Source organism: Haliotis rubra, unplaced genomic scaffold (genome assembly GCF_003918875.1).
Source record: "Haliotis rubra isolate DU_JTF1 unplaced genomic scaffold, ASM391887v1 Scf194, whole genome shotgun sequence".
Taxonomy (NCBI): Eukaryota; Metazoa; Mollusca; class Gastropoda; order Lepetellida; family Haliotidae; genus Haliotis; species Haliotis rubra.
The window spans coordinates 1,266,828-1,294,162 of NW_025765936.1; the positions used below are offsets into that span (position 1 = coordinate 1,266,828).

General features: G+C 40.0%; 2 protein-coding genes and 1 long non-coding RNA gene across 12 annotated transcripts; 1 reads left to right on the plus strand and 2 right to left on the minus strand.

Moving 5' to 3' along the window:
- Positions 1 to 755: 755 nt before the first annotated feature.
- On the minus strand, positions 756 to 21,082 carry LOC124274776 (mucin-2-like). 6 transcript variants are annotated; one of them, XM_046710152.1, is made up of 4 exons: positions 18,970 to 21,082; positions 2,278 to 2,349; positions 1,836 to 1,901; positions 756 to 1,292 (listed from the first exon to the last, which is right to left on the minus strand). In XM_046710152.1, exons 1-4 carry the CDS (start codon positions 18,995 to 18,997, stop codon positions 1,099 to 1,101), a joined length of 360 nt encoding a protein of 119 aa, XP_046566108.1. In that variant the 5' UTR covers positions 18,998 to 21,082; the 3' UTR covers positions 756 to 1,098. The 6 variants fall into 6 exon arrangements, with proteins under 6 accessions (XP_046566108.1, XP_046566109.1, XP_046566106.1 ...); XM_046710153.1 differs by lacking the exon at positions 2,278 to 2,349 and adding an exon at positions 18,523 to 18,594 and having other exon boundaries at positions 756 to 1,294; positions 1,844 to 1,901; positions 18,970 to 21,072; XM_046710150.1 differs by lacking the exon at positions 2,278 to 2,349 and adding an exon at positions 18,523 to 18,594 and having other exon boundaries at positions 18,970 to 21,070.
- On the minus strand, positions 8,066 to 12,917 carry LOC124274777. Of its 5 annotated transcripts, none has more exons than XR_006898025.1 (3): positions 12,839 to 12,917; positions 11,435 to 11,548; positions 8,066 to 8,326 (listed from the first exon to the last, which is right to left on the minus strand). It is a non-coding gene; the product is annotated as an uncharacterized LOC124274777 (long non-coding RNA). The 5 variants fall into 5 exon arrangements; XR_006898028.1 differs by lacking the exon at positions 12,839 to 12,917 and adding an exon at positions 12,755 to 12,782; XR_006898027.1 differs by lacking the exon at positions 12,839 to 12,917 and adding an exon at positions 12,751 to 12,781.
- Positions 21,083 to 24,381: 3,299 nt separating the features above from the next.
- Positions 24,382 to 27,073, plus strand: LOC124274745 (macrophage mannose receptor 1-like). The gene is made up of 2 exons (XM_046710117.1): positions 24,382 to 24,625; positions 26,835 to 27,073. The coding sequence occupies exons 1-2, from the start codon at positions 24,430 to 24,432 to the stop codon at positions 27,071 to 27,073; spliced, it is 435 nt and encodes a 144-aa protein (XP_046566073.1). The 5' UTR covers positions 24,382 to 24,429.
- The last annotated feature ends 262 nt before the right edge of the window (positions 27,074 to 27,335 follow it).

A 27,335-nucleotide genomic window follows, 5' to 3' on the forward strand; every position in this document is an offset into this window, starting at 1 on the left:
ATTGTCGATTTGTTAAAAAAGACCACATACCAGTGATCTCTAATAGACAATTTTTCAGTTCAGTTCAACGGGTAATTATCCGATATTTACATTTGCAACATACAGTAAACGATGCCGCGAATGATTTCATTAGTCAAAATGGCGAGATTTACGAAGTATATAATTCTTACCGGCCATATCAGCAATTGTACTTTGCCTAAAAAACAATGTTACATCAAGAAACAGAAGTGGGGGAAATATTTGTCTTCCTGGCATCCATTGAATTAATAAAGCTGAGATGATTTGGGTGATGATTGTTATGTGTTTGATTTTGTATACTGTGTGTTCAATCGTAAAAGGGTTAAATTTCAGCAGTAATCAGCTACAAATGTCCATTCTTCCTTTGTTAAACGATCAAACGTTTCCTTCCCGACCACATGATGGTATTTGACAAATATGTTGTATGGCACGAAGCCAGCATTGCGCCGCTCTATGTCCCATCTGGCTGAGAAGACGGCCGGGCACCTCAGTGTATATCTGTGACGTCACTGTCACTGTCAATGGCGTCACGTCAGTGCTGAGACATGTAAACAAACAGTTTGTTGTTTTCTGTTTCACAATTCGCGATATTCTCAGAACAAAATTAACACAGAATTATGTTAAGACGGACGACGTTTACGTACAATTACTTACCGTTTATGTTTACACTCACTTCACAATTTTCTTACCTGATCACGCGAGGTTCCAAACACAACAAATGACAAAATGTCTGAAAATACATTCAACAAGTTTTATTTATATTCAGAAAGGAAAAAGGAAATCACCTGAATCGTGACACACGACAACGTGAACGGCACACACCTCGTCAGTGTCAGTAACGACATGTGCACCGTCTGTCCACACCAACACTGACTTCAGTGTCCACCACGTGACACCAGGAGATCCACCACTCGCTGACGTCCCCCGACTCTCGCCCAGTAGACCGCTGTGTACCCGTTGTTGTTCCTGGCGTTGATGTCCACCACGTTCCAGGACAGGATCAGGTTCACGATCTCCAGGTGTCCTCCCAGACAGGCCCAGTGAAGGACGCTGTTACCGCGCCTGTCCACCAGTGACAAATCAGCCCTCTTCACACCAGGAACTCCACCCGTCTCTGTGTCCCCACATTGCTGCCACCATCACCGGTGTCATGCTGTATCCTCCTCTAGTGTTGATGTCCACGTGACCCGCTGACAGGATCCGCTTCACTCTCTCCAGGTCACCGTCCCTGCTGGCGGAGTAGAGGTCGCGGTCTGTGGCTGGTGATGGAGTCGCTGCAACACAAAGTAAACTGTTGTACATCAGACATCTTTGTCACACATCATCATGTTGATACGTGACTCGGACATTGCTACACCATTTAAACAATTCCATCATGGCTGACAACAATACAACATGGCGGGAATGTCAATATGTGGTTTCTGGAAGTATGGATGGTTTGTTTATACATAACTCTCTGTTAGAACCAGAAGTTGTAGCAATATTTTGTGTACGACTGGAGAGTGTTGATATTTGTTGAACTTTGATAATGTCAGTACAACTGTTGTTTGGTTTTTCTTAGGGTCATAAGATATAACGTTGGTTTATGTCACAGTGTTTTGGTTGCTGTTTAACGCCACACTCAGCAGTATTCCAGCTGTCTGATGGCGACCTCAGCAATACCCGGTTCATGGAATCCTGTGATTGACAACATGGTTGTCGATCGATACCATTGGCGAGACTCATCTCAGAATCTCCACGGGTATATACATCAACGTGTTAAATACAGGAAGAATTAAGGACTTATAGCTTCCTGCCTGCTGGGTTCTCCCACCTACCCGATAGATCAGAGTCTTGTGTCGTCTCTGGCGCTGGTGGAACCGTCTTGCTCGGATCAGTCGAGGCTGAAACAGGGAATATTTTATTCAAAAAACTATACATCCATTATAACTACTGGCCTCAGTTTTCGCCTTTCCACATACGTTGTGCCTTTCAATATTATGTATGATTAAATTCTAAATACATTTCTTATGGAAGCAGTATTAAATAAATATGGTTTAATTTGACTGAGATAACTCTTCATCAAGACCACGTGTCTATGCAGGAAAAAAAGTAACGCTTCCTAAATTTAGATTTTACAGTTTGAAATCCTGTGATTGACAACATGAACGTCGACCGATACCATAGGTGAGACTCATCACTCAAGTCAGAATCTCCACGGGTATAACATCAGTCTGTTAAATGCAGGAAGAATTAAGGACTGAGCTTCCTCCCACCTACCCGTTAGATCAGAGTCTTGTGTCGTCATTGGCACTGGTGAAACCGTCTTGCTCGGGCTCGGGTCAGTCGAGGCTTAAACAGTGAATATGTTGATCAGAAAACTGTACACAGCACATAAGCATTTCTACTACTGGCCTCAGTTTTCACTTTCCACATATTTTGCCTTTCAATATCATGTATGGATAAATTCCAAATACATCTGTTATAGCAGAGGTATCAAATATATATGGTTTGATTTGATTGAGATACCTGTTCATCAAGACCGCGTATCTCTGCAGGATAAAAACAGAACACTTCCTAAAGTTATTATTACAGTTTGAATTTGAAAATGTAATAAGCTGTGCACTGACTGTGTGCTAACAGCTGAGATGCTCCTCTTGGTTCAAATTCTGTAACTGAATAGATTGTTATTTTGTTTTTAAATATAAACATGAACAGTGTAAGTAAGCGAGTATATTCTACGGGACTTCAAATTTCACATATAAACATACATGATTATTCACATTATTACACTGAAAGAAAAAAATAGATAAACAAACAAAAACATCTGCACTTATACCTACTCATAATTCCTCTTTATGGAATGACCTGTTTGGTTTGAATTCATTAACCGTGACTGGAATTCAAAAATGCCTTTCCTTGATGTCCCCACTCCACCCTCCCTGTTTAATGTACATGATATTTTAGTCAATTCCGTAAATTCTAATGTGAAGCAGATTACACTTAAGTGTTCAGTGTTTTTCAGCAGTGTGAAGGGCAGCATGGTAACTTTACTCGGTGTTTGTGCAACACAGTTGTAATTTGTGTCAGGCAAACTCTGTGAAACACTCACAAAATGTCAGCATACCGAGCGACGGCGGAAGTGTAATTCTCACACTCCTATCTGAGGCGGAAACTGTAGCTGACACAGCCGTACTTGTTGTTGGAAGCAATGTACTTTGAAAAACAACAAGGGTAGAAACACAGTGGCTGTGTGGTGGTTAAGATCGAAATGTCGGCTGACCGAGTGATTGACATTCCGTCTGTTTCCAGTGTTAGAAATAACAAGAATATGCCCTTCCATAATCTATTTACGGTAGATGGCCATAAGTGAGTCATCATTAGTGAAAGAATAATGCAAGAATAATAATTTCATCAGTTTAGTTTCTGTAGAATTTGCTTTCAATACTTTATCTCCAAGCTGAAATCATTTCCGCTTCCATGCACATAATTTCCATACAATTCCTGGTACGATTACTACGAAAACCGCAACTATTTACATCAGACATATATACTTAGACATACCAATCAGGTTTAACATGGCTATTGTCAATGGGATAATTTAAAATTAAGTTGTATTGATGGTGTATAATCAGGTGTCATCTTCGATAACTTATCAACGGAAAGATGAAAGAATATTATGTTCACGAAGCTTAAGATGATTTCCGAGATGTTTGCAAAATGTCAAAATAAAATGACTTCTACCTCGAATTTATGAAAATTAATATTTGCAACGCAGTTAATTAACATGTAAGTCTATGGAAATTTCGCTAATGATGACTCACTACCAGCACAGCCTTCTGCTACATTCCATGGGCATATTCTTTGAAGTGTTACAGAAATACATGTGTTCCACATTATGGTTTTCAGTGTTTAAGAAAGAGAGCCACAAGCCTTCACCATTATACTTTGATACTTTTGGGTCGCGTGATGGGGGTATGTATTTCAATGCGTAACGCAGATATTTATTGACGCAGAACAAAAGATATGCACATAGCGACATTACACATCCGTTAATTTGACACCAAACAGATTTTAAATAATTTCGTGAAAATATTCCGTGACAGTTGTAAATGTTATCAGTTCAAAGGATGAAACTCACAAGCTACATAATTTGATCAAATATAACAAAGTGTAATTCCAAAGTATAACATATGCTATTTCAAATATAACAAGCCTATCAGTGAAACGGTGCGTTATTTACAACAGACGTTCCTTCCATCCCCCGCGGTGACACAGGCTAAACAAACGTCTGGGTGTAAACATTGTGTGAAGTTCCTCCTGTCTTGATCTGGGATTCCTGACTGGTGTCATCAGCCAGGTGCGAAGAGGGTAGGCACTCTGTGGCCGTATGCACATGTTGGGCGTAGCTAACGTCAGGCGTAACACACTACGTCGGGCTTAGCAGCGCCCTCCTCTTACACGTCATGCACAACGTCGGTTAAGCCTAGGCGTTACTACGCCCGGCTTAACGGATTTACGTCAAGGCGCGGTGTGCTATTTTTAGATTTTCGAACGTTTTTAAACCACCGGTAAAAGGCGCGAAACAACTTCGCGGTACATCCCTTTGCAGCCGTAATCATGGAAAGCCAAAGAAAACCGAGAAAACCCAACTTTACCGATGGATCCTGATGGAGAAATAACATGGACTTTCAAAATGGGCTTCACCATAAATGTCGCCATATTTGACACATTACGAAATCACGATTCACAGCGTTATTTGGTGTATGTTTTCAAATGTTCAAATCGGATAATTACTACTCAGATGTATTGAATTTCAAAAATAGCATATTAATGATCACTGATATCAGGTTTTCATGAAATCACTAATGATAATTCTGAAAATACACTTGTAAACACGAACGCCGAAGTGCGCTTTCCGTCATATTGGATAGTGTTTACAAAATCAAGTTTCGCGGAGGACGGTAATGAGACGCCAATTACATCACGTGTATATCACATTTACCTGCGACAAATGCATCACTGAATTCCCCATACATTTTAGAATCAAATTACTAATGGTCTTTGTCACCAATATCAACTGTCTGGATAAAATGAAACGAAAGATATTGAGTGTCAAAAGTCCAAACGAACGCTGTGCTCGAAAGGCTGCGCTTGTAAAGAAAGAAAAATTCCGATTTTATACTACGTAGCATTTTCTGAAATTTTCCGACATGCAGCCGTCTATTCATTGCTTGCAATGGCTCAATAGCTTTAGAATATGCATGGAAAGAGTATCGTAGCGTAGCAAGAAATGGGAAATTAAAAAAGAAGCAATGCAATCATTTGATATTTCATAAGAAATTGTCGAAGTGTCCGTGCAGCGTGACGCCATGACTGACGCAGAACGACAAAGGTTTTTATCAGCATTTCTGGCTTCTTCTCTTACTTACAATGAAAACGATAAAACATATAACAATACACATATAGTCAGAATCATTCTGATTACTTACATCTCATATTTATGTACAAACGATCCCTGAATCAAGGGAAGGGTCCTCGCAAAATCCTGTGTACCCTTGTCAGCGTGGCCGCCATTTTATAAGTAATCGGTCGGTGGTAGTGATGTCATACGTCAACATTGTTGTACATGTTAGACAATTTCTTTGAGGTGAAGGTCGGTTGAACAAGTGTAAACACAATCGCCCTATCCTTCCGATTACACTTTCAGTATTATGATGTATACTTTGCGTATCGTTCAGATATTTTTTCATCAAACTATTTTCAGTATATACATTTAGCCTTGTTCAATACCATATTATACCTGGATATAGGGTAGGCGTTTTTATTCTTTGAAAGTTTTTGATTGTTTGAATAATATTTACATAAGAAATTGGCACACGTAGCCATAACTGCAAAATATTTGGGTGTTGTGAAATATTATTTTTCATTTACGTTAAATTGATGCCAAACAGGTGCGCGTGTTGCTCACAATAAGATACGCAGTCAAACCGTCTAATTGTTGATATATTCAGGACACTATTTAATTGGTAAAATCATTCATTTTATGTTTGGTCTAAAGAGTGTTAAATTCAGACATAGAAGCCGAGACCTTTCATACAATTAATGGAATTTAGGTAAGATATATACTAATCAGCAAACCAATGTCGTCTTTTTCCGACGTCGCAAAATGCATATAACAAGCCATGACGTCAACTAAAATGTTGTATTATTATCAGTAATTTCAGTACATTTGAAGATATGGCTAGTACTCCGTTAATAATGATGCAAAATTAGTCAATATACATCTACACAAACAGGAGAATATGGGAATCTAAGAACTAACTTACATATCGGATAGGGCCATCCAAATCGCTATTCTGCTTTCTCAAGTAGTACATTGCCATCTTTTCTTATAAATTGTGAAACTACCAAAACGTATCCGCTCACATTGGGGAACTTTGTAATGGAATAGGTTGGTTCACCGTGAACACAACATAACGAAAATATAGCGTAAGTATCCACAACAACTTTTCTCCAAGTGATCTGAGTAACATTGACCTAGTGTTAAGCATAACTCAGTTATGCCCCCCTTATCTTTTATACGTGTATGACCTCTCTGTCGTCAGTTGACGTCATAGAAGAAAATCCATTTTTGACACTTATTGCGAGTCATTTTTAATGTTGAGCGTCTAACGTTATGCATTAGCACATAAACCCAATTCATATACACTTATGTCGTTCAGATATCAGGCTGTATTTTCTTCGCTCACACTTTCTGTAAAGATGCCAAATTAAAAAAAATCGTAGCAGAGTGCTTTTATCGGTGCACGACAAAAAGCGGAGAAATTGACAGTTTCTTAACGCGTAACAAAATTTTAGACAACATTTAGCAGTGTCTATTTCTCAAACCGCCGAGGTAGTCGCACTTATATTTATACCAACGGATATGAAATTAAATATTCTACATTTCTGTGTAATTTTATAGCCGTACGCAGATCCAGGACCACGCGAGCGCAATTCTCGCACAACGTTCACTTTTAAAAACTTTTGAAAATGTGCGCCTGATAAAAAACTCGGCATCCAGTGCCGCCATTACAAGGCTACGCCTGGCTTACGCCTGCTGGGTAGGTGGCGTAAATATAGAGCGCTACGACTGGCGTAACTTTAACTACGTCTACTATGTGCATACCGGTTAACGTTACGTCCGGGCGCACATTTTACTTACGCCCGGACTAGAATTTACGCCCGACATATGCATACGGCCACGTCAAATACGCACCCATTACTACCTAGTAAACTGGTACAATTAGTAGAAATTTCCTTAAAATAGCTATTTTGTTTGCAGCAATCAAAACACGTGTCTGAATTTATTCATGCTTGATGTCGCCAAAGCTGTCGATATTTTTTTTACAATTGGCGTGTTTCCAATTGGGCATTCTCTCTGAGAATTGGAGTTAAACATTCAGGACGTTACTGTTTCCAATTCATACATCTTATTCATAGTATTTTCAAATCTATTATCTACACTAAAATGTATAATACTACGAATGATTATTCCACGTGCATGAGATCAGCGCCTGTTTTCACTTCATAGTATTGGCCTGCAGTTCCCTTGCTCGTTGTACACACTGGCTACTAAGTCTGCGCAATGTAAAGCTACTCCTATAGGAGAACAGGTAACTTGATAGTGTTACGTGAAGGAATTTTAATGGTTTACTTCAGATTTTGTATTTCTGACATCAGAATTCGCAGGTATTTCAGGATTTTTGTCTAATTTATAGATTTATCTATCAATTCCAATTACTCATTTCGTGGAGTTCAGCATAAAAATCTATCCCAGATAGTTGAAATCTGTGGGCAATTCAAGGGATCTCTTCTTGTATCCAGTAAAGCAATTTATTTTTAAACGTTAAAAGTTACTTGCTAGTTTTAATTCCCTAACTGTGATCGTATAGTTGTTTTACTGTCCTTCGTCGACAGGTTTTTATCAGACCATATTTCCCTCGAGAGAAGCATACAACTTGGTCGTGGGGAGGTCAGGCCTTATTCCTGTTGTCCACAAAGTCATGAACATTTACACAATATGTAAAGGCAAACAGGTTTATTATCATTTTGAGAATATTTACATTCTCTATATCACAATTATTCCATCACAGCATGAATTCTGAACACACGCACACTGTTTTACTATAGAAACATGCAAATACATCAGCATCATCGTGGTAAGGTTCTGTTTCAAGCTCCCTCGATCAAAAAGTCATAAAGCAGCATTTTTGGTATTTTGATGACCTCAGTCAGAATTTGTGTTGTTTACAAGTGTCGATCCATTTTGCTTAAATTTTGACACCTGCAAAAGACAGAAGATAAAAATAGTTGCGTAAAAAAGCATAACATGAAGCATGTGAGGAGATGTTCCCCAGGGTCATGAAAAAATCTTAAGTCTAAAATTTGCTTAGCACAAAAAAATCTTTAGTCTAAAAAAAGTTGCTTAGCTACGATTTTAGATAAAACTGGATCATGAAACCCTCTCAGCAAAATCTTGACTAAAACTAAGACTAAGACAGTTACCATGGCAATTTTAGAATGATGTAATCATGTCCGGTCACTCTTAATTAATTGAGGAGAATACTTTAGTAGCAGGCACCTGTTCCAAACAAGTCCACTGATGCCTTTATCCCTGCCGCGGTGAATTTTACAGTAGTGTCCCAAAGGTTGGGATGTTTACGAAAATACACTATCACGAACGCCTAAGTGCGCTTTCGGCCATATTGCAGAGGATAGTGTTTACAAAATCACGTTTCGCAAAGGCCGGTATTGAGAAGCCTATTACATCAAGTATATTTCATATTCAGCTGCGACAAATGCATCACTGAATTCCTCATACATTTTAGTATCAAATAAGAAATGGTCTTTGTCACCTAAAATCAAGTGTCTAGGTGATATGAAACGAAAGATATTGGGCATGAAAACGAAGAACGCTGTGCGAAAAGACAGACACTTGTTGAAATGTAAACAAAGAAAAATTCAGACTTTACACTGTGTACAGTAGCATTTTCTCAAATTTTCAGACACCCATTCGTCTATTCGTAGCATGCATAGGCTCAATACTTTAGAACATACATGGAATAGTATCGTTACAAGAAACAGCAAATTAAAAATAGATTCAATACAGTAATGTGATGTGTTTATACGAAATTAAAAGAAAATCCATTTTCGACATTTATTTCGAGTCATTTTTAATGTTTAGCGTATAACGTTATGCATAAGCAAATAAACCCATTTCATATATACTTATGACGTTCAGATATCATGCTGTAATTTCTTCGCTCACTCTTTCCGTAAAGACGCCAAATTAAAAAAATCGTAGCAGAGTGCTTTTATCGGTGCACGAGCAAAAGCGGAGAAATTTCCTGTTTTTTAAAGCATAACCTAATTTTGGGACAACATTAATCTGTGTCTTTTTCTCAAACCGCCAAGGTAGTCACACTTATATTTATACCAACGGATAGGAAATTCAATATTCTACATTTCTGTGTAATTTTATAGCCGTACGCTGATCCAGAACCACGCGAGCGCAAATCTCGCACAACGTTCACTTTTCAAACCTTATGAAAATGTGTGCCTGAAAAAAAACTCGGCATCAAAAAGGACTTAAGACTGGTAGGTAGCAGTCTCGGGATTTAAGACAAAAAATGATCTCAGTCTTAACTTTTAAGACTAAAAAATGTACGTGATCCCCGATTTAAGAAGATTTTTTGGACTTAAGATCAAAATGACAGATTTCAGCAATTTTTAGACTTAAGTCATTACATGACCCCGGGGTCTGGCCTTGCTGCAACACAATCAGTCACATCTGAGGGAAACTCGAACAACTGCCAATGTTGTTTCTAGAAATTCCAGCCATCATAAGGAGATGACATGTCCTCCCGAACTGTTGTTATTTTGAACATGAGTTTCGCGTCTCGTACCCCTCCTTTGGCTCATTGCCAAAGTAGTTACTATATGACTGTTACACCATAACAGTTAACTCACTCACTCACTCACTCCATTGCCACTGGATACCCTTGACAGTTAAGTGAATTAAAACCTATTGCTGTTTTGTATCATCAAATCATCAAAAAGCACCACTTCACCACTAGTCTGATCTCTTCCCTCTTGGATTAGAAACAGTTTTGGATTTCTGCTCCAGAAACAATAACATCTTCATTTTCAGTATTATTCATTATTTTCAATTAACTTGACATCATAAAACCATGAAAAAAATAAATCCAATGCATTGGAAAGGCCCTATTATGACTAATCTGTATGGCTTGTTTCATCTAGAAATTTCAAGAGTTTTGGAGTTATAATTCAGAATAGTGCAAAACCCTCAATTACAACTTGTCATAATGAAAATATAATAAAAAATACCTTAAAATTGACCCCGGTCCTGGTGCGACAAAGGATTTCCTCCATTGTGGCCTATGGAGGAGCTGCATAGTGAACGCTATGTATCTCAGCTAGGTCTGATTGACCCTGGTCCTAAAGTGCGAGAAAGGATATCCTACATTGTGGCCTATGGAGGAGCTGCATAGTGAACGCTGTGTACCTCAGCAAGGTCTGATTGACCCTGGTCCTAAAGTGCGAGAAAGGATTTCCTCCATTGCGGCCTATGGAGCTGTTGCATAGTGAACGCTATGTTTCTCAGCTAGGTCTGATTGACCCTGGTCCTAAAATGCGACAAAGGATTTCCTCCATTACGGCCTATGGAGGTACTGCATAATGAACGCTATGTATCTCAACTAGGTCTGATTGACCCTGGTCCTAAAGTGCGACAAAGGATTTCCTACATTGCGGCCTATGGAGGAGCTGCATAGTGAACGCTATGTATCTCAGCTAGGTCTGATTGACCCTGGTCCTAAAGTGCGACAAAGGATTTCCTCCATTGTGGCCTATGGAGGAGCTGCATAGTGAACGCTATGTATCTTGGCTAGGTCTGATTGACCCTGGTCCTAAAGTGCGACAATGTATTTCCTCCATTTCGGCCTATGGAGCTGTTGCATAATGAACGCTACGTATCTTAGCTGGGTCTGATTGACCCTGGTCCTAGAGTGCTACAAAGGATTTCCTCCATTGCGGCCTATGGAGGAGCTGCATAGTGAACGCTATGTATCTTAGCTGGGTTTGATTGACCCTGGTCCTAGAGTGCGACAAAGGATTTCCTCCATTGTGGCCTATGGAGCTGTTGCATAATGAACGCTACGTATCTAAGCTAGGTCTGATTGACCCTGGTCCTAAAGTGCGAGAAAGGATTTCCTCCATTGCGGCCTATGGAGGAGCTGCATAGTGAACGCTATGTATCTTAGCTGGGTCTGATTGACCCTGGTCCTAAAGTGCGACAAAGGATTTCCTCCATTGCGGCCTATGGAGGTGCTGCATAGTGAACGCTACGTATCTTAATTAACCCTGGACCTACCTCTCACACCGCCTCCCCATCAGGTGTGGCCGGCGGTTTGTAGAACGGATGTTTAGCGGCCATCATGTCATTCAGTTTCTTCAGCTCTTCACACTCAGCCGACACTTTGTTCTTCTACAAAAGAAAATAACTGATGATAACCCTATTACCTGACAGATCCCAGAAGAACAAACAACACAATTCAATATCCTCTGAAATTTCAAAGAGCACGGGTTCACGCCGTTTTTAGCAATATCCAGCCACACTACAGAAAGAAACACCAGAAATGGGCTTCGAACATTGTACCTGTGTGGGAAATCGAACCAGGGTCCTCAGCGTGACCAGTGAACACTTTAACCTCTGGGCTATACCATGAGGCGGCATAACGAGTGGTGACTTGGTGACTTGGTGACTTATTGGATAGTGTTGATTAATGCTCATTACATCAATCACTGGACAGTCTGATCGAGATCTGATAGGAGACAGGTTGTTGTCAAATAGATGGAGTGAGTGAGTGGGGAATCAACCGGGGTCTTCAGCGTGACAAGCGAACCCTAAATAGATGGAATCTTGCTGAGTGTGACATTAGACAAGGAACAAGGAAACAAAGTATCAATGTCGAAGTTGACGTACATGCAGACAATTCCTCATGAGACCGGTGCCAAGTGTGACATTAGACAAGGAACAAGGAAACAAAGTATCAATGACGAAGCTGACGTACATGCAGACAGATCCTCATGAGACCGGTGCCAAGTGTGACATTAGACGAGGAACAAAGGAACAAAGTATCAGTGTCGAAGTTGACATACATGCAGACAGATCCTCATGAGACCGGTGCCAGGTGTGACATTAAACAAGGAACGAGGAAACAAAGAATGAATGTCGAAGTTGACGTACATGCAGACAGATCCTCATGAGACCGGTGCCAAGTGTGACATTAAACAAGGAACGAGGAAACAAAGAATCAATGTTGAAGTTGACGTACATACAGACAGATCCTCATGAGACCGGTGCCAGGTGTGACATTAAACAAGGAACGAGGAAACAAAGAATGAATGTCGAAGTTGACGTACATGCAGACAGATCCTCATGAGACCGGTGCCAAGTGTGACATTAAACAAGGAACGAGGAAACAAAGAATCAATGTTGAAGTTGACGTACATACAGACAGATCCTCATGAGACCGGTGCCAAGTGTGACATTAAACAAGGAACGAGGAAACAAAGAATGAATGTCGAAGTTGACGTACATGCAGACAGATCCTCATGAGACCGGTGTCAAGTGTGACATTAGACAAGGAACGAGGAAACAAAGAATCAATGCCGAATCTGACGTACATACAGACAGATCCTCATGAGACCGGTGCCACGTGTGACATTAGACAAGGAACAAGGAAACAAAGAATCAATGACGAAGCTGACAAACATGCAGACAGATCCTCATGAGACCAGTGCCAAGTGTGGAATTAGACAAGGAACAACGAAACGAAGAATGAATGTCGAAGCTGACGTACATACAGACAGATCCCCATGAGACTTTAGGATTTTTTTTATTTCAGAGTAATATGGATTACGTAATAGAAAATGGAACCTGAAAATTATATAATGTTTTATACTAACGTGCACCAGGCGATTCATTGGGCATCACTTTATTAATCAAACAACATAAAGACGAACAATTCTTCATTCTAAACAGGGGTGCAATAAATTGTTCGTCTACATTTAGTAAAGTATATGTTTACTTTATACTTTTTGTTAAAGAACTATATATTCAGTGATCCGTTGTTTTGGGGATTGAATATACTAGTATACATCAGTGAATGATGTAAGTAAACACTTTCCCAATCTGTGTGATGTTATTTGTCTTTCTGGTTTTTATTTTAACCGAACCTTCCTGTGTGTTGATACCATCCACTATCATCTTCGGCAAAGCAAAAGTACTGAAAATGACCTTTCAAACTTGGATACATAGTAAATATCGCCATTTGTGACACATAGCGAAACCGCGATTAACTGGTTTGTTTTCTGTATGTTGCCAAATGCAAACATCGGTTATTTAATTGGGAAAAAATTACGTTTGCATTACGTCACATATATTTCACGTTCAGATGCGACAAATGCATCATTGAATTCCTCATACATTTGAGAATAAAATAACAAATGGTCTTTGTCAGCAATACCAAGTGTCCAAATGATATCAAACGAAATATATTTGGTGTGAAAACGAACATTATGTACTCGAAAGACTGCGTTTATTTGAGATGTAAACCCAGAACAATCCAGATTCTACACACTGTGTAACATTTTCTCAAATTGTCAGACATCCATTCGTCAATTCAATGCATACGTTGTCTCGGTATTTTCGGTACACGCACAGAATAGATTTTGTAGCAAGAGATAGGAAATTAAAAACAGAGACATTACAATCTTTTGGTGAATTTAAACGAAATTGTCAATGTTTCCGTCCGCCGTGACTGACGCAAAATCAACGATGCAACGACAACGGTATTCATCGACATTCCTAACTTCTCTAAAATACAAAAACAAATAGCAATACGTAGGTAGTCAGGGTGTTTCTCATTACTTATCTCACAAACGATTCCTGAATCAAGGGAAGGCCCCTCGCCAATTCCTGAGAAGTCAGTGAACTCGCCATTTTATATAATACCCAACACTGCCAATGATAGAGATGTCGTATGTCAACATTGTTGTACATATATTGGCAATTTGTTTGAGATGGAATCCGGTTGAATAAGATTTAAAAAGTCACACTATCATAGCTACTTACAGTTTAGGTACCTTTAACGTATCTTTCTGGTATTTTTCATTATCTACATTAAGCCTTCAGGTCTTTGAATGTCATTTAGAAGCCATTTAAACATAAGGAAGAGAGTTTTATGAATTGCAACGTCTTTGTTATCGGGAACACAACGTTTCAAGGTATAGACTTACTCCTTCATCAGGTGAAAAATTATTACATTTAGCCTTATTCAATATGATGTCACAGATGGACATAGGCTATATGTTTTGTTTTGCTTATCCTTTGCATATTTTTTGTGCTTGTTTGAACAATATTTACAGACGAAAGTGACACATTTAGCGCAGTACACCATATCTCTAGCCCCCTACACAAGTGTTAGATGACACGTAGGCATAACTGCAACACGTGCTTTAGTACATATTGCCCAATATTCAATATTTAATATTTCTTTGCACAAACCTTAAATAATTATTCTGAAAACTCCACACAAAAGGAACTATTTTTGGCATCTTTCATTACTTTTGAAAAGAAATAACCACATCATCATGAAGAAAACTCCTATAACTGAAAATGTATTCCTGTCTTGTGAACCATTTCGTTTCATTAACGTTAAATTAAGATACATAATGAAACTGTCTATTGGTAATTGTTTATCTATAAGGGAGGGCATTATTTAAATCGCAATTCATTCATTTCATGTTCTGTGGAAAGAATGGCAGCCAAAACGAAGCCTTTTATATAATTAACGGCATTATGTGAGGTACATATGTTGATCAATGAACATTCAAATGTCGTCTTTTCCGACTCGCAAAAAAGTAAATACTCCATAAAACAAACCATGGTGTCATGTTTTCAGGAATTTCTTTACATTTGAAGATGTAACTTGTACTCTGTTAATGATGATGAAAAATTACTCAGAATACATCTACACGAACAGCGGAATATGGGAATCTAAGAACTTATGTAGATATGGGGCAGGACCATCCATTTCGCTGTTGCATGAATTCTCATGTTGTGTGATTTTAATATTTCCTGTAATTTGTGACACTACAACGTATCCAGTTACAAAGTGGATCTTTGCTTTGGAATAGTCTTGTTCATCGTGAACAACAGATACAACCAGACATTATTTGGTTCCCTCACACATTCCATGAGGACGAAAACAGATATCGTTGTGATGTGCTTTGGAGACATTTACTTCGGGCTTTTTGGGTTTGTCTGTTTTGTGCGTTTTTTTTCACCCATAACAAAATTTCGGACAACTTTTCAAGCCGGCTTAGTATTGACAGTCAATATTTGAATTTATCCAATCGGATAGGATTATACCCGTGAAGATCCGGGTTAGAATATTTGCCTCCAGTAACCCATGCTTGTCGTCAGAGGCGACTAACGGGATCGGATGGTCAGGCTCGCTGACTTGGTTGACATATGTCATCAGTTCCCAATTGCGCAGATCGATGCTCATGATGTTGATCACTGGATTGCTGAATATTGCTGAGTGCGGTGTAAAACTAAACTCACTCACTCACTCATCGGATAGGATTGGTTGATTTGTTGGTTGTTTGTTTTTCAACAGTATTCCTGCTATATGGCGGCGGTCTGTAAATATTCGAGTCTGGACCAGACAATCCAGTGTTCAACAGTATGAGCATAGATCCACGCAATTGGGAACCGATGACATGTGTCAACCAAGGCAGCCAGCCTGGCCACCAGATCCTGTTACGACAAGCGTCGGTTACTAAAGACCAATTCTAACCCGGATCTTCACGGGTCGCTTATGGAATGAGTGAGTGAGTTGGGTTTAGCAGGATTCCAGTTACATCAGGTCTATCATGGATCTTCACGGATATATCGGATTGGGAATTTAATTAAATATTCTACATTACTGTGCACTTTTATAGCGACAACGTTCACTTTTCAGGCTTGTGTGTCAGAACAAAGAAAACACAACTCAACTGTCAGGGGGTTAATATTATCAACACTATTTGAACAGCATCCAGGGGGTTAATATCATCATCACTATTTGAACAGCATCCAGGGGTTAATATCATCAACACTTGAACGGCACTTGAACGGCATCCTGGGGGTTAATATCATCAACATTATTTGAACGGCATCAATATCATCAACATTATTTTGAACAGCATCCAGGGGTTAATATCCGGCATCCAGGGGTTAATATCATCAACACTATTTGAACTGGTGACAAAGACCATCAGTCATTTGCATCCATTTAAAAATGTATGAGGAATTCAGGGATTTGTGTTGCAGCTGGAGTGTTTAATATATATTTGTGACGTAACAGGCGTCATCATGACCAGCTCTCTTATATATGAAACATGATTCTGTAAACACTATCAAACATGACGGAAAGCTCACTTCGGCGTTTATGTTTACTTCTGAAGACAGTCCAAACGATTTCAGGTTAAAGGCGAGGTTTCAGAATAATCACTGGCGATTTGATAAAAAAAGACCACATACCAGTGATCTCTAATAGACAATTTTTCAGTTCAGTTCAACGGGTAATTATCCGATATTTACATTTGCAACATACAGTAAACGATGCCGCGAATGATTTCATTAGTCAAAACAGATTTACGATGCCTCGAATTCTTACCGGGATCAATAATTGTCTTTGCCCAATGTTACATCAAGATTGGAGTTGGGGGAAATATTTGTCTTCCTGGCATCCATTGAAATTAATAAAGCTGAGATGATTTGGTGATGATTGTTATGTGTTGTATATTTGTGTATAGTCACTGCAGAAAGGGTTCATTTCCTGTGGCATCAAAAGGGTTAAAATTCAGCAGTAATCAGCTACAGATGTCCATTCTTCCTTTGATTGAACGATACCGACCACATGATGTATTTGAAAAATATGTTGTATGGCATGATGCCAGCATTGCGCCGCTCTATGTCCTATCTGGCTGAGAAGACGGCCGGGCACCTCAGTGTATATCTGTGACGTCACCAGCAGTGTGACGTCACTGTCACTGTACAAATGGCGCCATGTCAGCTGGGTCAGTCTGAGGTCACAGAGTGCAGCGACATGTAAACAAACAGTTTGTTGTTGTCTGTTTCACAATTCGTGATATTCTCAGAACAAAATTAACACAGAATAATGTTAAGACAAGCGACGTTTACGTACAATCACTCACCGTTTATGTTTACACTCACTTCACAATTTTCTTACCTGATCACGCGAGGTTCCAAACACAACAAATGACAAAATGTCTGAAAATACTTTCAACAAGTTTTATTTATATTCAAAAAGAAAAAGGAAATCACCTGAATCGTGACACACGACAACGTGAACGGCACACACCTCGTCAGTGTCAGTAACGACATGTGCACCGTCTCTGTCCACACCAACACTGACTTCAGTGTCCACCACGTGACACCAGGAGATCCACCACTCGCTGATGTCCCGGCGTCTCGCCCAGTCGACCGCTGTGTACCCGTAGTTGTTCCTGGCGTTGATGTCCACCACGTTCAGTGACAGGATCAGCTTCACGATCTCCAGGTGTCCACCAGCACAGGCCTAGTGAAGGACGTTCCAACCGTGCCTGTCCACCAGTGACACATCAGCCCCTCTACCCACCAGGAACTCCACCACATCTCTGTGTCCCCATCATTGCTGCCGCCATCACCGGTGTCGCGCTCCACGACTCCTCCTCTAGTGTTGATGTCCACGTGACCCGCTGCCAGGATCCGCTTCACTCTCTCCAGGTCACCGTCCCTGCTGGCGGAGTAGAGGTCGCGGTCTGTGGCTGGTGATGGAGTCGCTGCAACACAAAGTAAACTGTGTACATCAGACATCTTCGTCACACATCTACAATGTTTTCATCATGTGATACGTGACTCGGACATTGCTGCATCGTTTAAACAATTCCATCATGGCTGACAACAATACAACATGGCGGGAATGTCAACATGTGGTTTCTGGAATTATGGATGGTGTGTTTATACAGAACTTTCTGTTAGAACCAGAAGTTGTAGCAATATCTTGTGTACGACTGGAGAGTGTTGATGTTTGTTGAACTTTGATAATGTCAGTACAACTGTTGTTTGGTATATATTAGGGTCATAAGATATAACGTTGGTTTATGTCACAGTGTTTTGTTTGTTGTTTAACGCCACACTCAGCAGTATTCCAGCTGTCTGATGGCGACCTCAGCATAAATACCCGGTTCATGGAATCCTGTGATTGTCTGATTGATAACATAATTGTCGATCGATACCATAGGCGTGACTCATCTCAGAATCTCCACGGGTATATACATCAGCGTGTTAAATACAGGAAGAATTAAGGACTTATAGCTTCCTGCCTGCTGGGTTCTCCCACCTACCCGATAGATCAGAGTCTTGTGTCGTCTCTGGCGCTGGTGGAACCGTCTTGCTCTGGCTCGGATCAGTCGAGGCTGAAACAGGGAATATTTTATTCAGAAAACTATACATACATTATAACTACTGGCCTCAGATTTCGCCTTTCCACATACGTTGTGCCTCTCAATATTATGTATGATTAAATTCTAAATACATTTCTTATGGAAGAAGTATTAAATATATATGGTTTAATTTGACTGAGATAACTCTTCATGGAGACCACGTGTCTATGCAGGAAAAAAGTAACACTTCCTAAATTTAGTTTTTACAGTTTGAAATCCTGTGATTGACAACATGAACGTCGATCGATACCATAGGTGAGACCCATCCCTCAAGTCAGAATCTCAACGGGTATAACATCAGTCTGTTAAATGCAGGAAGAATTAAGGACTGAGCTTCCTCCCACCTACCCGGTAGATCAGAGTCTTGTGTCGTCATTGGCACTGGTGAAACCGTCTTGTCGGGCTCGGGTCAGTCGAGGCTGAAACAGTGAATATGTTGATCAGAAAACTGTACACAGCACATAAGCATTTCTACTACTGGCCTCAGTTTTCACTTTCCACATGTTTTGCCTTTCAATATTATGTATGGATAAATTCCAAATACATCTGTTATAGCAGAGGTATCAAATATATATGGTTTGATTTGATTGAGATACCTGTTCATCAAGACCGCGTATCTCTGCAGGAAAAAACCCCAGAACACTTCCTAAAGTTATTATTACAGTATGAATCTGAAAATGTAATAAGCTGTACAATGACTGTGTGCTAACAGCTGAGATGCTCCTCTTGGTTGAAATGCTGTAAGTGAATAGATTGTTATTTTGTTTTGAAATATAAACATGAACGGTGTAACTAAAGAATCTGTTCGCCTACAGGGTTAGGGTTAGGTTAGAAGCGAGTATATTCTACGGGGACTTCAAACTTCATGAAATACATGATTATTCACATTATTACACTGAAAGAAAAAAAAAAGATAAACAAACAAAATCATCTGCACTTATACCTACTCATAATTCCCCCTTATGGAATGACCTGTTTGGTTTGAATTCATTAACCGTGACTGGAATTCAAAAATGCCTTTCCTTGATGTCCCCATCCCACCCTCCCTGTTTAATGTACATGGTATTTTAGTCAATTCCGTAAATGTGAAGCAGATTACACCTCAGTGTTTATCACGCAGTGTGAAGGGCAGCATGGTAACTTTACTCGGTGTTTGTGCAACACAGTTGTAATTTGTGTCAGGCAAACTCTGTGAAACACTCACAAAATGTCAGCATACCGAGCGACGGCGGAAGTGTAATTCTCGCACTACTATCTGAGGCGGAAAGTGTAGCTGACACAGCCGTACTTGTTGTTGGAAGCAATGTACTTTGATAAACAACAAGGGTAGAAACACAGTGGCTGTGTGTGGTGGTAAAGATCGAAATGTCGGCTGACCGAGTGATTGACATTCCGTCTGTTTCAGTGTTAGAAATAACAAGAATATGCCCTTCCATAATCTACGGTAGATGGCCATAAGTGAGTCATCATTAGTGAAAGAATAATGCAAGAATAATTTTCATCAGTTTAGTTTCGGTCGAATTGCTTTCAATACTTATCTTCCAGCTGGGAAATCATTTCCGCTACATGCACATAATTTCCATTAAATTTTCCAATGATTATTACGAAAACTGCAACTATTTACACGACATATACTAGACATAGCAATCAGGTTTAAAATGGCTGTCTATGGGATAGATTAAAATTATGTTGTATTTATGGTGTATAATCAGGTGTCATTCGATAACTAATCAACGGAAAGATGAAAGAATATTATGTTCACGAAGCTAAGATGATTTCCGAGATGTTTGCAAAATGTCAAAATAAAATGACTTCTACTCAATTTATGAAAATTATATTTGCAACAGTTAATTAACATGTAAGTCTATGGAAATTTCACTAATGATGACTCACTTATGGCCAGCTACTGAACATTCCATGGCATATTCTTGAAGTGTTACAGAAATACATGTGTTCCACATTATGGTTTCAGTGTTAAAAGAGCAAAGCTACAAGCCTTCACCATTATGCTGATACTTTGGGTCGCGTGATGGGGTATGTATTTCAATGCAATGCAGATATTTATTGACGCAGAACAAAAGATATGCACATGACACACATCCGTTACTTGACTGAACAGATTTTTAATAATTTCAGAAAATCTTCCGTGACAGTTGTAAATGTTATCAGTTCATAGGATGAAACTTACAAGCACATAATTTGATCAAATATAACAAAGTGTAATCCCAAATATAACATATGTTACAAATATAACAAGCCTATCAGTGAAACGGTGCGTTATTTACACAGACGTTCCTTCATCCCCCGCCCGGTGACAGGCTAAACAAACGTTTGGGTGTAAACATTGTGTGAAGCAAGCACTTGGTTCCTGCAACATTCATACTGCTTTACAGCAGTTGTACAATATACATTTACACTAGTTCATCAATTTCCTAAACCAGTTTAAAAGCAGAAACTGAGAACTTACCCACCAATCACGTCCTAAAACGAGCGACACATCTCACTGCTAGTTATGAAATGCCTTGACTGGCGATACCACGACGGCAAAGCTGCCAGCTATGACGTCACTATGACGTGTCAAGTTAGGAGCATGTCAACGTTTGGCGCTCGACTGCTTACTGACCAACAACTCTGTATGGAAATATGTCTATCCGACTCATGTTTGCCCTCCGGTTTTATCAGATGAAAGCAACATATTACAACATATACTAGCCAAACGGTACGTTTTAGCGACTTGACCCGTCCAGGCAAAATTGTTGGGAATTTGATTGTGCATCTGTACAAGAAATTTGGAAGTGTTGGAACAATTCGTTCTTGAGATGTTTGCTGTCAAACGTTGAAATTTTGGAATTAATTTTGAATCAGGGTTTTAACCCCTGGACATGGTAGACAGCCCAACAGACTTTCTAATGGTCAAGGTCAACAAGGTCACGGGGGTCAAAGTCATTCGACCGGTCTGTCACAAGAAAAAGTACTTCTTTGACGAGCTAAGACGCCGCTGTTACTGCTTCTGGGCTAAAAGGAATTGGTGTTTCTGCTTTGCCCGGACCTAGTGTATCGTATGGAATGGTCAAACTCGGCAAAACTGATCCCGACGTCTGTCCGCATGTCTGTCCGCCGCCAAACTATTTCCCCTATTTTCTCCGGAACTATTCGACATACAGAACATGCAGAAAGCTTCCCATTAACTGTGCCTACTAATATAGTAAATGTCAAGTCATTCCCTTTTCAACTTTCGTTGGTATGGCAATCTGAAAAAAATAAGTTTAAATCCAAGATGGCGGCCAAACGGCGGGACGTATCCCCTTGGAACAAAGCAATCGAAAATCATCGGAATCTCATGGCAGAGACACATACCAAATATGGACGCTATTGGGTCGATGCTGACGGAGATATATGCTGTTTTATGCCGTTCTGATAGCATATCGCATTTTTGCACTCTTTTCAATCCAATATGGCCGCCAAACCACGTGACTTTTGACATATGACTAAGAACAGAAAATGTACAGCAACAACAGACAACATCTAAACAACCTTGTTGAAGACTTTTCCCTGGTAAGTTTGCTTTTTAAAAACCCGTGAAGAAGTCTTTGAAAGTTTTTGGAGAGAACTTTGGCCCGGAAGTAGCACTCAATATGGCGGCCATCGAAGGCACACCCAAGGGGTCAACAGCATGAACATCAATCTACGCAGTAGGGATACAATGACGTGTCAACCCAGTCAGCGAGCCTGACCACCAGATCCCGTTAGTCACTCCTGCAATATCACGGCGGAGGACAACAGAGTGGGAAACAAACTGAGTCAACACGTCACAATTTAATTCTGGACTCACAAAAGTCCAGAAACTCTCCGCACTGTGGGCACTTTCTGACAAGGGATTTGACCAAATGGAACATGCAGTTGTTATGAATACATGCCAAGGATGAAAAAATGCACAACAAAATCTTCGAAAACTTTAAATTTAAACTCGCTCGCCCATGGGCCACTGTTCGCCCATGGGCAGGCCCATGGGCGAGCGAGTTTAAATTTAAAGTTTTCGGAATTTTTTTTTCATTTTTTCATCCTTGGCATGTATTCATAACAACTGCATGTTCCATTTGGTCAAATCCCTTGTCAGAAAGTGTCCACAGTGCGGAGAGTTTCTGGACTTTCGTGAGTCCAGAATTAAATTGTGACGTGTTTAATGGTGTTTGTGCTATTGATGCAAAATGTTTCAGTAAAACGTAAGCTATCTGGAATTAAGATATTTGAGAATGTCAACGGTAGTTGTCATGAAATTCCAATGCTTGCTTATCTCGTTTAACATTAAGCGGCGACAATTATACGCTTCCAATCAATCCACACTTGTGTAATTAATGCTGGATATATCCGGTGTCTGTTGGCCTTTAGCTGATGTTTCAGGCATGAGGTCTGTTACTGTATAATACACACATACATCCAGACAGAAGCCCACTACGAAAGTTGCAGGATGACACTTGCTCTGATGATGCTGATGTTGGGTTTTCACAGTGTTTGTAATGAGATCCATGGCCGAGGACAATCAGCCTCCAGCAAGACACAGATTGCATGTAGTCAGTTGAGGGCGTCCCACTGTTCTCATGCAATCGGATGGGATCTCCGGTGTGCCCCAGTAGCACCCAAAGTGACAAGAAAGTCGAAAGGCAGGCCTCCAGGTTTGTGCCAGAATTGAATCACTTGCATGTGGCACCAGAGTTCTGTTTAAGCACTCGTGGAGGGACCATTTCGAGTCAGGACAGACATGTTTAAATTTGTACATGTTATTACAGCTCGCAGTCAGTATATGTGTCGATATATTTTCCATAATAAGCTGCAGGATATTTTGAACGAGGGCTCAGAGTGACAAGGAAGTCAAATGGCAGGCCTCCAGCCTTGTGCCAGAATTGAATAGTTGCAGGTTGCGCCAGTGTTTGCAATAAGTGCTCGTGGTTGGTTCATATTCTGTCTGTGTATATTTTTACGATGTGGGTGTATGGCTAAGCCCCTTCGTATTCATGGAATATCAACTCGAAGTCTCAATTGTTTAATCCAGAACTCTACTGTTACAACACGGTTCCAACTCATAGATGAAAGTCAGTTGCGACTTGATGAAACATTCATGAGGAATAGATGTACCTAGTACCTGCGTTGAAACTAAAGCATAACATTCGCGAGTCCTAGAATAAAGTGATTTGAAACGTTATGTGAAACTTTTTTGGCGAATCCATTAAGTCGCCATGCTCTGTGTTCTGTGCTCTGTGATATAGCTGATTCAGAATACCCAATCCATTAAGTCGCCATGCTCTGTGTTCTGTGCTCTGTGATATAGCTGATTCAGTCACCCAATCCATTAAGTCGCCATGCTCTGTGTTCTGTGCTCTGTGATATAGCTGATTCAGAATCACCCAATCCATTAAGTCGCCATGCTCTGTGTTCTGTGCTCTGTGATATAGCTGATTCAGAACACCCAATCCATTAAGTCGCCATGCTCTGTGTTCTGTGCTCTGTGATATAGCTGATTCAGAAATTATGTTGTATGGTTTTGTTTCGCACGAAGGGGTAAACATTCATGTAGTATTGACATTATTGTTTAAAACTATGAGACCATGCTGTCGGTCGCTGAAGGCTGGGGTCGGTCGTTCAGGGAAATATTTCGGGTGTCTCAGAAATAGATTTTCGGGAAATTATGTGTTTTCATAAAATGGTTTATCATATACAATTTATCCACAAGTTAAATAAAGATACTTTCTGTGAAATAACGCTTGTGGTTTAATAGTTGACATAATATGACGATGTTTTTTTTATGCAGCGATGAAACCAGGCTATCGGTCCATCAAGGCTGGGAAGGTGAAGGTCAACGTCAAGAGACACGTGACTCCACTGTCTTGGGATGCAGCTTTGCGTGTGTGTCAGTCCGAAGGAGGGTCGCTGGTCAAGATTGACACCAAAGAAAAGGAGACTGTAATCAAGAAGAAACTTCAGATTACAAGCCGTTCAATCACTCCAGGTACTTCTTTCAAATAATATTGGTGGATGTACTCTCAAATGGTTTAGAAGAAGTGCAAATCTCTTACCCTAAGAGATTGTGTTTGCTTTTAATGTTCAGCTACATTGGAGAATAATCACTAAACCCAGATCGAGGTAATGTGTTTAGAAATTACTGAGATAAAAGGGTTGTGAGTCCCTTTTTTAAACCAGCGAAATGCAACACAGACAAGTCTATAATGTTCAATTATATATTGGATAAACAAGGTTACAATGAATAACAGTACAAATGTCTAATACAATCCTATTGGTCCAAAAATCTAAAATATTAACTCACCAAAGTCTTAATATTTCCAGTAAAACAGACGTACTGATTGAAGATTGTTGACAGCTGTTGTAAGTTCAATGTAGACGAGAGGTAGGTCTCTTGAGTGGTGAAACGTCGATGTTAGCAGACAGATAAGCATAAATCCAAAGCAGTAGTCACACATCTCGACAACCATCCCTTTATATACGTATTATTATACAGTTCTGGAGAATTCCAGCAGAAATCATTTTGACATTACTCACAGCTTCCACAGCATCCCCTGGAAGCAGATCAACACCAAAGAGGAGGTAACTCCCGAGCTCACTCTTAACAGGTGAAATATACAGCCTTAGTTGATGTGAGTTCAAATCCACACTCAGCGCTTTAAAATTTGTGACCCATAACAACTAAAAGTTAATTAATGTGACATTATTAACAAAAATACACTTCATAGATCATGTAGTCATGCGATGATTCATGTAGGTAGCAAAGGTTAAACTCAAAAGCACGTTTTCTTGCAAACAGACATTGGAATTTTATCTGGGCAAACCGGATGTCGATCACTGGTTTCTGGCATCCAAAAGGGACATAACTCTGCATTTGTTCTCCCTGTAGATGCTTCCGGACTGGGTGGCTTTAAAATTTGTCTGTTAACATGAAGAAGTGACAATATATACATTGTTATTAATTGAATATGATTGTTCCGGGTGTAATAATTGTACCTGTTAATATTCAGTAGGAGGTGCAGTGGTCAGCTCTATATTTAGACTGGTACCAGAATTATAGAGAAGTTTATGTACAAGTTGGATTACTGTTACCGCCACTGGAGGTTGATTGCAGTAACACCGTTTCTAATGACTTATTTTCTCCATTTAAAACTGATCTAAAATTGATGTTGATGTTTCACGTTCTTTGTGGAAAGGCACAAGAAACACGATGAAAACGTCGTCATGTTCTACTGAAATACAATGTCCACTACACTGATTATGTTTGGGTATCATGGATCACTTGGTATCATTTTCCATTACTGATTATGTTTGTGTAACCCCATCATGCAACCTATCTTGCTTATGGTATGTGTTTCACCAGTCAAATAATTCCCAGTGTACTTTCACCTCTGTTATGTGGTTAAAAAGAACGGAATGTGATGCTTTTGGATGTTATTTTGTGGGTGAAGGGCTGGAAAACGACGAGGCGGCATTAGGGAACATTTATCCTATGTGTGGTAAAGATCATCCAGACTGCATTTTGCTGAAGGAAGCAATAACCCAGGTATATTATTCAAAGGGAATCCTCTATCAATATTATAAGTATGGACACACATCGCTGATTTCATTTTGCTTTCTGCGTCATATAACATCATATCGGGCTGTCTAAGGCGCCGCGCTAAGTGAAATGTGCCTGGATCGATCCCCACTTGTGACTGGGCGTAAAAAACCTTGGAGCCAATATTATTTGCAGGCTCTTTCAGTGTTGTCACAACCCCTAGTGTGCAGTATGCATCCCTGTGCATTTTAAAGAACCCACTCATCCCATGGTAGATGACCAGATAGTGGACACACGAACACGTGCAGACACCTAGTTGCGGGTAATGTGCAGTATCATAGGACAAAATACTGTGACTATGTGTCCCAGTTCACCCAGCTGCAAATGGGTACCTTGTGAGGATGAGGCTGTGTGATAACTCGCTGCGCCTAACAGGCTGCATGAGTTGAATACTCCCCAGGGAGTTGAGTTGGTACAAAACAATGACAGAAAACTAGATATCCGTTGATCAAGGGAACATTTCAGTGCCTTGAGCATGTGCTCGTTGCGTGGAGATGTGCACAATATACATATCCTATAATAATAAATAATAATATCATATTTTCTTACTCTCTTCTTTCTTTCTTATATCATAATAATATCATAGTTTCTATTGCAGTTTATCTTTGGATGGGCCTCAGATATTTCAAGGAAAGGCACAGGTTTCTGTGGACAGACAAGATGCCCTTAGAGTACGATAACTGGGGCACCGGTGAACCAAGCCACACCTGGAAGGACATCGCTGGCACTATATTCACGGAGGACTGTGTGGCACTGGCGGGTCAACTGTTTCGCGGCGTCTACTGGAATGATCGTTCATGTAGTTTTAAATGCGGCTTCATATGTGAAGTCCTTTGATTGATACTAACCATACATAGTCTGTCAAGACCTGTGGCAATCCAGGTTAGAATTGATTTTCAGTAACCCATGCTTGTCGTAAGAGGCGACTAACCGGATGGGGTGGTCAGGCTTGCTGACGTGGTCGACACATGTCATCATATCCCAACTGCGTAGATCGATGCTCATCGATTCACTGGATTGTCTGGTCCAGGCTTTATTATTCACAGACCGTCCGATATAGCTGGAATATTGCTGAGTGCGGTGTTAGACAACCAACCAT